The sequence below is a fragment of the Chenopodium album genome, chromosome 23 (assembly GCF_948465745.1).
Source record: "Chenopodium album chromosome 23, dcCheAlbu1.1, whole genome shotgun sequence".
NCBI classification, from domain to species: Eukaryota; Viridiplantae; Streptophyta; class Magnoliopsida; order Caryophyllales; family Amaranthaceae; genus Chenopodium; species Chenopodium album.
In genome coordinates, this window is record NC_137856.1 from 35698464 (window position 1) to 35711473 (window position 13010).

At 35.5% G+C, this 13010-nt stretch overlaps 1 protein-coding gene across 1 annotated transcript; it reads right to left on the reverse strand.

Annotated features, from left to right (window-relative positions):
- Nucleotides 1–606: 606 nt before the first annotated feature.
- On the reverse strand, nucleotides 607–11826 carry LOC145609231 (uncharacterized). Its single transcript, XM_081664769.1, has 10 exons — nucleotides 11620–11826; nucleotides 10869–11135; nucleotides 8558–8746; nucleotides 7864–7956; nucleotides 7561–7743; nucleotides 7329–7431; nucleotides 7034–7219; nucleotides 3226–5312; nucleotides 1601–2157; nucleotides 607–1288 (listed from the first exon to the last, which is right to left on the reverse strand). Exons 2-10 carry the CDS (start codon nucleotides 11097–11099, stop codon nucleotides 1273–1275), a joined length of 3645 nt encoding a protein of 1214 aa, XP_081520895.1. The 5' UTR covers nucleotides 11100–11135; nucleotides 11620–11826; the 3' UTR covers nucleotides 607–1272.
- Between the last annotated feature and the right edge of the window lie 1184 nt (nucleotides 11827–13010).

The following is a 13010-nucleotide window of genomic DNA, read 5'->3' on the forward strand; positions in this document are numbered from 1 at the left end:
ATTACCCGTTTTCATACTTGCACCGATTTCGTGAACTCAAGCCTACCACGGACATTTTTGACAACATATAATGGTCATATATGGTTCCAAACGTCATTATATGGCCCTAAGATGTATCCCCTAGGATCTCAAGACTTTTTGCCACCGGGCCCCGTAACTTCAAAAATTTCTTAAAAAAAACGTGAATAATAGCCTTCAATTTTGGAATCTTTTGACCTTTTTCCGCCCGGAAATAAAAACTGTCAAGATGTTAACTATGGTCTCTAATATCCTCCTGGAGTTCAATTTGGTGGGTGAAACCATACAATTTGCCTTAAAACGGTCAATTTACTAGTTTTCATAACACCTTTTAATATATTACCAGTAGTGTAGATGTTTTATCTATTTTCATTGCACTACCAATACAATTTTTGACCATAAATATCTATAGTTACATATCAAGAATATATATAGTTTTATATATAAACGAGTAACAATTATATATTAATAAATTACTATAAATATAAAAATGAATAAAATAAAACTCGATAGGACTATGTGTAGTTTTATATATTGAGAATATTATAGAAGATTTTCTCAACTTATAAATAGTGCCAAGATTCCAAATGATAAGAAAAAAAAAGGTACGGAGGGATTAATATATTTGAAATTTAACTAAATTTCACTAGGTTTTTAGGCAAGACAGATATAGGAGAGGTGTAGTACCGCAGCCAAATACAGTAGCCACTAATTTAATGACTTGCAACAAAGTAGCTTTGAGAGTAAGTAGCTGAAAGCTCTGATTGGAGCATTTTTCATTACAATAGTGGCTAATTGCTTAGAGATTACATAAAATTACAGCTGGAAGTAGCCCATTTCAATAGGCAAACAACACTTCCACTACTAATTGAATCATGTTTCTCCCGAAGGCCTTGTTCTATACTAGGATGGAAGCTCTTCGAATTTGAGACCAGACACCCGACTCCTGAATTCTCCAGTTCCGAAGAATCCTCAGGGGAAACACAAAATGATGATACATCAATTATGTCCAAATCGATCCCTCCATCAATGTTGATCAGAGGCGCTCTTTTTTAAGCGACTTAGGTGCAAAGCTCAAGTAGAGATTGGCCCTCTGATGGAATACGCAGGAACTGCAACTAACATCCAAGATCTTCTTAGTATGTTTGGCGCAAAAGGCTGTGGATGCAGGTCTCCAAAATATGCTTTTAACTGGCATAAGAAATGCCCAAGCAAGAGAACCCATGTCTTCGCCTCAATATTCAGGCCAAAAATTTAAAGTCCGTCAGCTCTGCAAGTTCAGAAAAAGATGTCACCAAGCCAGATACTATTCCAAGGATAGCCGTGCTGCTAAGGATTAATATGCACGGTATACTGTAGACTATTTGGTGGGATGGAGTCATCAACAATCCTCAAGTTTGACTATCACATTAAGAGTCAAAGATAGAAGCAGATACGTCAAGTAACATATACCATTGGCGATACACTTCACGAGGAGAAAAAATAGCAATGTACAGTGTACATGCAACATCACTTCTATCCATGTCAATTCTGGAATAATCAAAATAAATATTTAGAAGGGCAAGCAGAGTAAGCAGTTTACCGCGGGAACCTTGGGGGAGATGCATAGTCTGGTGAAGGAGGTCCTGTATCTCCCTCGTAATTTTGCAGTTGCTCTTGTACCTCTTCTGTTCCTACAATTTGCTCTCGTCCAGCAGAACCAAACTGGCGTTCGCTCTGGGAATCATAAGCAATGGTCTGAGGATAAGGATATAGCATAACAAAGGGGGGACGACCATCTCCAGATTGAGAAACCTCATTATGGTATTCAGAACACGTCTGATACACCGAATAATCAGTATCATAACAGCCATTCCATGAAGATTTTGAAGTAGCTGGATCTTTTGGGAAGCGATACAATGAATTTTTCCGGAAGGTATCACAAGGTCTATCAGTTTGGGAATAGCTAGTAACTGACCGGTCTATCTTTGAGTTTGGCTTGTCATTTCGGTATCGGGGTTGAGCACGACCAGAAAATCGTGGCTTCGAGCTGGAATTCCAATTTGCTTCCCTCTCCCCATGGTGCTCATTCCTGTCATGTTTGGAGTCTCCTTGATACTGTCTGGGGTTAGAATATTGGGGAGGATCTCTGAGAACGTTCTGAAAATTTTCATGGATTGAAACAAATTATGCAAAAGTAAAAACTCATAGTCTTCTACACTAAAAGTCTGACAGTACAAGACAGAGTAGTGACAGACAGTATAAATAATAACCACATGCAAAATGATGCAAGTTGTGAAGTAACATGTTCTTATGGCTAATATAGTGTGATGGATCACCAGGAAGTCAATGGTCAAGATGCGGCAATTGAAGCACAAGGAACAGCAGCAGCAGAAAAGGAGGAAACTTGAGTCAACCACAACAAAGAACAAGATGTCAAAACTCATTAAGAACTTGAGGAAAGCAAGCATCAAGCTTCTACATTGTCTAACTATGGTTTTGCCATTTTGGCTAATTAGTCACATGAATCCATCCTTAGTCTTAGATGTTTGAGTATAAATATGTTAGTAAACTTAGCAATTAGACTATCCAGAAATTAAGTGGGTTCAGTGAGTTCTTCATGAGAGTAGTAGCCTCAAGCTACCTTGAGATTTATAGCCTAAAGTTATAGTTATCCTTCTTAATTTGTATTCCCAAAATCATTAGCATTTAATTACTCAAGCTTTAAGCCTTAAATTACTGCTATTTGTGTTAATCTTGGAGCGGAAAATCTGGTCTATGACATATAGGGAAACAAGATAATTATCCAAGTATCAGGCACGGTCTGATATGGCCCAGATGTAACTTTATCCACTCCTTACAAATCAAAGAACGACTTCTGATGGCCAAGGAGTCAAAGATTATAGACAGAACAAAGAGAGGCTATCATGTATCATCTGAATAAACTTTAAATGATGGATAAAGCTTGTTAAAAGATTATTATATAAGAAAAGGACATAATGAGCTCTTAATTACCACCAAACAGAAAGCTGCCAACACACCACAATAATACGACAATCCAATTTGATTAAAGAAAGCAAAATATTTCAGTCATGTTCTAAACATGAGATGCAAAAAAGGCAAGTATTAAATCAGAACATGGAAGTGCATTGTAACCATTAATATAGGCAGCAAAAAGTCAAAAACAATAAAAAGCTCCTATAGAGTGTTAATTGGAAAGAGTCTTACTGGATTTGGGAAATAAGTTCCAGTTCCATTGCGGTGTTTAGGAAATTCTCCACCATATTGCCTTGAGACACTAGCAGGCTTAATGGGACCTGACTGCTGTGCTTCTGAAATGGGCACTGGATGAGAAAAGATACTTGAATTCCCAGAATATGGTGATCGAGGAGCATCAAATGGGATATTCCCCTGAAGTTGTACTGGTGGTACATAAACAGAGGGAGGATGGACAAAAGGATGCTGAAATTGTGGGTTTTGACAGAAACGCGCATACTGAAGATTCTTCCAGTGGCTAGCAAAGTCGCTGTTGAATATGTCAGGTCCACACTCATCAGAATCTTCTCTGGATGTAATCCTTTTTGTTGAACCATTGCAATTACTATGGCTCAACCGCTCTAGCCCATTAGCTGAATCTGAGCTATGGCTAGACTGGGTCAAGGAGAAGGTAGACTTCTCCCTATCCGTATCATCACGACTGGCAGGTGCTGCAGAGGTTCCTGTTTCAGCACTTATATTGTATACAGGTACCATAGTGACAAAAGGCACAGGTAGTCCAGCGGGATAAAAGGCAACTGGTAAGACTGGATGATTGTGACTAATACCCTGCTGTGGACCAGGCCGTACCAAAAAAGGAGAAAAGGGAAACATTGAATTTGGATAGTTCATATGAGCTTGCCCATACCCAGGTAACTGATGAACCTCCATGTGTGAGGAAGTAACAGATGAGGAAGCAGATTTATCATCAGCATCATCATCATAAGTAAGATCAACAGATCCTTCCTCAATTAGCCATTGGCATTTAACTACCGAAGAGGGATTTTTTGAAGAATTTGCCTTCTTTGTCCCTGGGTATCTCACTGTATTGTTTAGTCTGGAGGGTTTTCCATCCCAAGAACTGTCTGAAGTTGCCTTTGTCTTATAGGAATTAGCAGGAGAAGTAGGTGATAATCTAGAACTAGCAACAGAAAACTCCTTGCTTTCATGATCACCCTCCCTCATCAAATCAGCTTTACTGTTTGTCCAGAAATCATGGTCATCATCCAGATGATTGACTTCTAGTGATGCTGAACCACTATTAAAAACCCCCCTAACTTCTTCATCAGGTGTGATTCCAACAGGAATTAATTGGCGATAAGAAGGTGCTACAGAGGTACCATCAGAATGAAGAGGCACAAAATTTAATGACATTGTACCAGCATATTTTTGGGGTATGGTTCCAGGAAAAGGAGGTGGGATTGAAACAAACTGATGAGAAGCTAGATTCACAGGCCCACCATGTTTCTGAACCCCAGAAGAAGACATCAAGTTTATAAAGTCTTGTCCCTCCTGGAGTCTCTGATTTGGATCATTACCTGAAGAAACTACAGGTTTTGCAGAACTAGCGGGTCTCCTTACATAACAATTCACGACAGGATTATCCTTCACGCCAGAGTCTCTCATTCTTCTGTTGTACTCAAATCTTGAGCTGGCAACCTCATTTACCTTTTCGGTGGCCTTATGCTTGCGTAGAGATGCAGCTTCATTAGACAAGCTAGTCAGTTCAGGACTAGAAGATGTCCTAGCAAACTGTGGTGTGGCATGCCCTTTATTTTGCAAGATATTCGCCAAGCAAATTCTTTCTCTTTCATTCAGTTGCTTCTTAGTAGGATTTTTCCTCTGAGTATAATATTGATCCCAATCAGAAGACATGTGAATTCTTGATTCTTTCTCATAATCCTTCTGTCCAGGAGGATGCAAATCTTTGTGCACATCAATGGCCTCAGCTATCTGATTCACAGGAAGGATACTAGGCTGCATCAAAAAATCAATAGAGCTTTGATATTCATCAACCTGTGGATACTGACTCAAGTTCTCTGTTAAATTATCAACAAGTATATGCTTTCTGCGATTTCCACCATGGTTGGAGTTGCCCAGTGGCGAGTGAAACGCATCAATTACGGGTATGTCGGGACGGACACGTTTCCCATGTCTATCCCATGTGTTCACAAAGAACTGGTTCACTACAGCAACTATATTCTCTTCCTGGCACTCGAGTATTCTAGTCAGCTGTTGGGCCCCAAAACTGAAGGCACTGCGAATTCTATAAAAGTTGCCTGTACATATAATAGAGATAGAATGATAAGTGCATAAAATTGCTCGTTAGATAATCCTCTTCACCACAAGATAAATACCAAACGACAGACTCGTGATCAAGAAACAGAAATAAGGAAAATACCAAGGAATGTATAACAGACGAATTCAAATATGAAAATGAACAACACTATCAGGCTTGTCAAAACCTAAAACACAAACACTGAAACACACATAGAGAGCTCAGTCAATTCAATCTTTGGTTTATTTTGACGAAGCATACACTCCACACTTGTTTTAACCAAAAAAAAAAAAAAAAAAAAAAAAAAAAACCCCTCAGACACACCAATATAAGTGTCAGTGTGTCAAACTGTCAATACATTGGTTATATTTATGCTCGATTTCAATTCCTCTCCTTTAATGCCTTTAGCCAGTAAATTATCTCATCATATCATCATCTTATTATATTAGCCTAAAATGACCCTCCATTATTCTGTAGAACTCTTATAGTGATGAATTCCAATATATAAAGCTTCATCATTCAAAGTACGTACTACATAATTTTAGTCTAAGCCAATTGTTCATAATATTATAGGGTTTGTACATCAACCAAATGTCAAGAACGAACGAACAAACAATGCTACTGCAAGTCCATAATTACCTACAATTACAAAGTGCTTAGCTTTAGGCGTAAGGACAGGGATAAGCACTACAAGTCCCACGAAGTTCTTGATTCCAACATTAGTGAAAATTGACTCCAAGGTGTTCATGCACATAATTCCCTCAAGTCCTCAGCAGATGAATATTTTTCTGCTCTAACAAAACTCATTAAGTCTTCAGCTTTAAACATATTATGAACAAGCATTTCTTGCTTCAATATATAAGTTCAGGAAAGACAATGGGAAAAGGCTTTTTTTAGAGACCAACTTACCTAAATATTATTGTAAAAGTTGTGGCTATAGCATAATATTATAATTTTTTGTGGTAGGTGTACATGCTGTGACTTTATGTGGGATAGAGTACTTTCTCTTACTTCACTTGGTTCCAAGGAGATCTTTTCAGGCATTAGTGTTTTATTTAGTTGACACACTAAAATCAGCTTTTCCTTCCATGGTTTGTACCACTCACAGTTTAAATATTGGGGTTGTGATTGCAATAACAATCATGCATCGAAGAAGTGTTTGTTGTAATATTGTGCGACAAGCCAAATAATGATCACTATATGTCTTATATCGGTCGTATCAGCTGTCAGCTGACCTTAAATTGGTGCATCAAGGCCTTGCTTTGGAAATATCTGCTCTGTATCAGCCATTAAGCCATTAAGGGTATACATAATAATCCCTTACGACTTGGAAAATACTGAATCAGCAAGTTGGCAAACTAATCATCTAATTAATATTTGGACTAATAAAGTTTTTTTAGAAAGAACATAAAGTAGATAGTTTTAACTGATTGGGAATTAAGAGGAACATATAAACATTGTCATCAAAAGAGAATTCCCTCGTCATTCCTTTGGGAAGCTCAAATTCTAGAAGCCCACAAATCAATCTTACGCTTCTTATTGGTCACTTACTACCTACAGCAGCCTTATGTAACAATTAAGCAGAAACCATGTCTAAATGTGTACATAGAAAATGTGATGGTTAAAGTAGATATTAGTGAGGCATCAGATTTCAAAACAGATAGTCAACCATGAGGAAAAAAAATTGTTTGGCAAGGAGAGTGCACTATGTTAGTCAGATACCTTTACTCACGCTGCGGCCAAGGTTGTTGTTCATACGCAGGGGATCAACAACATTAAAATGTTTGGAAATGAAAGGTTGCTCTTGGTTATCTTGACCTCCACCGTAGACAGAATATGCTCTATTACAAGCATTAAGAAACATTTCGTTCAGCAATAACTCTGCATCATCCTTTCGAGGAGGATCAGCTGCAAGCATTCAAACATAGACTGGACATCAGACCCTTAAAAAAAAAATAAAAATAAAAAATAAAAAAATAAAAAATAAAAAACCAATTTCTGCAGCAATGATAACTACCTGTGATACTGGGAAGCGAACAAATCGGTACTGGACCCCTGAGGCTAATACAAAAGTTGGCCCAATCAAATTTACTAAAGAACTCCACAAAACGATAGAGGACCTACACATGGAAAACACTGTATATTAAAAAAAAAATCCTGTATGAAAGTAAAACAAAATGACTAAGGAATATAGAAAAATATTCATACATCTAGGATACGAAAAATCATAGGCAATAGCATAAACATACCTCAAGTGGCCCAACAAAGGAATTGTTAAAAACATGAAATATATACAAAACCAAGGTTTCCAGAGCATAAGTCGATATAAGTCCATGATGAGCCCCGAGTATACGGCTCTCGTAGTAACACCAGGCCTTGATTAATATGATACTTCGCTTAAATAAATGCTCTTGGTTAATCAAGTTGTCAACCTAAAATCCAAAATAAGTCGGTTACCAATGGCCATTTCATTTAATTAGATTAATCAAGAAATAATATGAGCCATACATATTACCATCATATATCAATATAACCAGGATATAGAAGCACACCTCTTCAAGAAAACAAAGTGTACACAAACCGCCAATCTGGTTGAAAGATATGTCCACCACAATGTTATCTACAAGGCACTTTATTAACTTAACCTGCAATATGTGCGAAGGTAAGGTATTATACTAGTTGATAACATTAGCCAAAAACACGGAGTTTTCAAATTTAAATTTAATAGCAACATTTACATTGAAGTACCAAAATCTCATCCTATAAATCCAGAATTGTATGTTCATTGACTTAGGTAAATATTTTTATTATTAGATTTTACTAATATGACAGTAGAAAAGACTTGCAAGTTGCAACCCTCATCCAACATAATCTAATAGTTAGAAAGGATCGTCCAGATTGTCTAACACACATCGTTTAGAGCCTGTAACTTATCAACAAGACTAAAGACCAGTACAGGACAATTTGGAGTGTCTCTTCAATCAAAGACATCACAAAGCTAGAAAGAGAAAGTGAATGTTCAACCAAGACAAAGACCAAAAATTGACAATCCAAAAAAATAAAAAATAAAAATTACAATGAAGTGGTCCCTGCAAAAACAGCATAGATTTTGTCTCTACAGTCTACCAACTATATGTGAAAACCTTAGCCACAGGATTATAAGTGCACTCAGTAATATATACGAGTATATAAAAGACTACAAAGCAACACAAAGTAAATTTGACACGGAAGAAACTAAGAAACTACCTCAGCTTGAATGTACTGAACCTCTTTCACCTGAAACTCAGCATGCTCATTCTTTTCTTCCCTTCGCAACAAATCTAGAACGCTATTAGCCCAACTATCTTTCAAGTTAGGGTCTTCAGAAAAAGCAGATAAATCAATATCCCCATCCGGTAGGTAAGTCTTAAGAGGTACGGAACCAAAGATAAACACCTGCCAATAAGTCATAGATCCAAGATGAGAAGGATAGTAAGTTTAAATTTTCTGTTGCAGTACGTACAGAATCAAGGACTTAAGCATATACCGATGCTGTAAACAATCATTCGATCACAATCAACAGGTTCATGATTCACTCAGTTTCTAAAATACGAAATTGTCGACATGCTAGCATCATGATTTATATTTTCACTGAAGAAAAAAAGAATTCCTATAAGATTAAATACCTCATTTAAGAGTAATAAATGTTTCACGTTGTTTTTTTAGATCCATTAAAGATCAAAAGATCATTATGAGAAGAAGAAAAATTGTCTCCTGGTGTTACTTTGAGACTCCTTTATATAATCTGAACATAGGAATTTTACTAGCTTTATGCATGAGCTCTAATTATATTGATATAATTAATTGACTAGAGAAATTTAATTCACAGCAAGATACCATCTATGTAGCTAGGACTTCTCATCCTTCAAGATACACCCACGTGGCCACGTCATACAAAAGATTCATCATGCCAAACAATATAGGAAATGTGTGCCTTCATACCGTTGGTATGAACAAATCTCCGAGATCAAAATGACGGCAAGACAACCCAAGATTTCGAGAACATGATTAGAGGAAAGAAAGGTTACTCATTTTGTACTTTCAAGATTATGTGAAAAATGTTCATCTGGATTCTAAGCAAGGTAATAGGGAAAATTCCTTAGGTTATAGGATTTCAATATCTAGAGACATGCAGATTCATAATTCAACCAGATTATAGGATTTTAATATCTAGAGACATGCAGATTCATAATTCAACCAGATTACACAACTCCAAAAGAATATAATAATTCCTCTGTTCCACAAATATTGCAACAATTACCATTTTATGAAGTTTCGCGAACATTGCAACGTGTCCTTACATGCACATGTTTTCTCTCTTTCTCTCTCCTCATCACATGGGTCCCTATCTTTATTCAGCTCTATCTCTCTCCTCTTCTTAAAATCTGTGTCCCCTTCCCATGTTGCAATATTAGGGGAACAGAGGAAGTGTATATATATATACCTACTCCGTTTTTATTAACTTGCAACCTACCATTTTGACACGTACTTTAAGGTCTACATTAGAGTAGGTATATGGACAAATTAATAGACACAATTTTACCACCGACAAAAAAGAAGTGGTAAGTTGCAACGCTTTAAATTTTATAGCTTAATTCTTCCATTTATTTAGTCTAATCACCTCCTCAAATAACGTGTCAAAAGGGTGTGTTGCAAGTATAAATATATAGTATTGCTATGATAGATAAGTAGTCCCCTTCCAAAGGCTTGCAAGTTGGCACTAAATCAAACAAGGAGTAAAATCCTAGATGTAAGTAGCAATTGAAAAAGGTGACACACTTGGTGACTAAATATTTTGTTCCTCCTGAAAAAGTTCTTATCATTCCTTAACTCAAAATTTTCCATAAGAGTTTTTTTGTCACAAACAATAAAACAAATCTCACCCACTGAAATTTAAGGAATCCCAAGCACAGTAGTCACTCTTCTTACTCCAATCCTCCCCAACATTCAAAGAAAAGGAAGAAAGAACAGATATATATATATATATATATATATATATATATATATATATATATATATATATATATATATATATATATATATATATATATATATATATATATATATATATATATATATATATATATATATATATATATATATAATATTGGAAACTTTAACCACTTAATTCATTCAAAAAAACACATTAGGCTACTTTTTCATCGCATGTACTTGTATAGAAATTTTTAGATAGGTGTAATGGATAATGGATTTGCATTTTTCATTTTTGGGTGTTCATTTGTGCACGAGAGTGGTATAAAATAAATTGAGTAGCTGTACAAAACTACAAATACTCCTTAGATTAAGTTTGTATTTTGGGTGTAAACCCTAATGCATGAAAGAAATTTAGGTATAACACATAGTAGCATTACACAACTATAACCAAAGCTATCGTGATATAATCATGAAACAAATCATATGCCACAACATTATCAACAACTTTAGTCCATACATGGGAAAAATAGATGCATATCCTAAATGGATACGGCGGAAACCAACACTTTAAATGAGTTCAAACCTGGCAAGGCAGACAATTTCCAATTAGACACTGCACATAGGATGCAACAGCATTCCTACGCTTCTCAGATTCCCTATTCGGCTGAATTCGTGATATAAGTTCCTCAGTTCTCTTCTCGGCTATAGCCCATCTTCCTGGGTCAAGCGGTCGAGTAACTGAAGCAGCTCCTTTCAATAATAGACCATTAGGTTGGAAGCCATTGGATTGCACCCAATCACTGTGACTATCCATCCTAATATGGTATATACTCTATCTTCCTTTTCCTATCTGCTTAAGACAAATTATAAACAATTAAGCAAAAAATGTTATCACATTATAATGTAAAACATACATTTTCCATTTTCTCTATCAATAATTGCAGATATATAAAATTTGACATCAATTTAAATGAAAATAACTCCTAATTCTCACTTCAAATCATTATAAAAACCCTAAATTTCATTGTGATCCTACCGTCACAACCATTAAAAAAAAAATTAAAAAAAAATCAACAAATTTCAATAAAAACTGATCAAAATCCCTAACACCAATTTCCGCCAAAATTCACTTCGCAAAAATGAAACAATGAACAACAACAGAATACTTCGAAGTTCACCAATGCTAAAAATGATTGAATTAATTACAAGAAAAAAGAAAAAAAATAAAAACAAAATTGAAATTAAAAATCGAGAATTGAAAAAAAAAAAAAAAAAAAAAAAAAAAAAAATGCTGAAAAATGCTTAAATTAAAAGAGCGAAGAAATTGTAAAGACCTGATAAATAAAGGATTGAATTTCTGAGACGAAGAATCAACAGAGTACCAAAGCAATTGTGAAATTGTAGAATTTGATCGAAATTGATGAAGTTCTGCCGCAAAGTTTGAGTTTTTATTGATTTTTGATTTTTTTGATTTCTTAACAAAAAGAGTAGTGATAGCAGAAAGAGAGAGAGAATAGAGGACAGGGTCAAGGTAATTTCTGTTGGGGTTATTTTGTGTGTTCTTTTCTTGTCAACGGTTGTTTTTATTAAATACTAATGCAAATAATTTGCACTAATTGCAATTTGGATATAGTTTACATGTATGAACCATATTAAATGACCTTGATTGGCTTGATATAATTTGAGTAATACGGAGTAGGAATAAGATATCGCGTTGGATGCGAGATATGAAAAAAGGTTGGTGTAAATTACTTCTTTTTAAAAATGGTGTGAATCTTTGGAGATTTGTGCAAATCAACAATCTCAATTTGAGTTTTTTTTTTTTGAGATATGTCTCTGAAAGGTAAAGTATCTTCAGTTGCATCATCATCCTTTGGGATATGATCCCAACTTTTCAACAATCAGGCGTGCTAATGAAATCCTTGTTAGAAGATTTTTTTCTCAACGGTTTACAAATCTGACTTGTATGTTTAGGGTGAACCTCAAGAAGAAATAAATCTCTTATATGACAAAATAAAGACAGTATAAATAAATAAAAGTTAAAAGCAATTAGGATAGACACAAAATTTGATATAAACAAGTTAAATCTGACATTTAAAAATTAAACATGGAAATTGTGTTGGTTACATCTTTAGATCGGCTATGTGAGAGTATCATTTCTCACTTACTACGTACAAGGTTTTAGATGACGGACTTAGGTCTTTGAACAATTTTCTGGGCATTGTTGCTACTCGTACTCCATCATACTTGATTTTATCTCAACAAAATCATGGAGAGTTGTAAACCTGTAGCAGATCTAGTGGATACTCAATGCAAAATTTGGACCTAAGTTTCATGATCCAACTCTTTATCGTAGTCTTGTATGTGTTGTATGGTATTTCATTTTCATTCGCCATGATATAGCTTATGTAGTTCAGCAGTTTTGTTTATTCATACATGATCCCATGGAGGCTCATTATAATGCATTAAACGCATCATGCGATATATTCAGGGTCTCATTGATCACAGGTTACGTTTATATTCTTCACCTCCTACAAACTTGATCACTTATACTGATGTAGGTTGGGGTGGGTGTCATGACACTCATCATCGATCGACTTCCAAATATTGTTGTTTTTTAAGGACAATCCCATTTCCTGATGGCTACAGTTATTTATTGTGATAATGTCAGTGCAATTTATCTTTCTCATAATCGCGTACAACACCAATGTTGAAATGTATATCC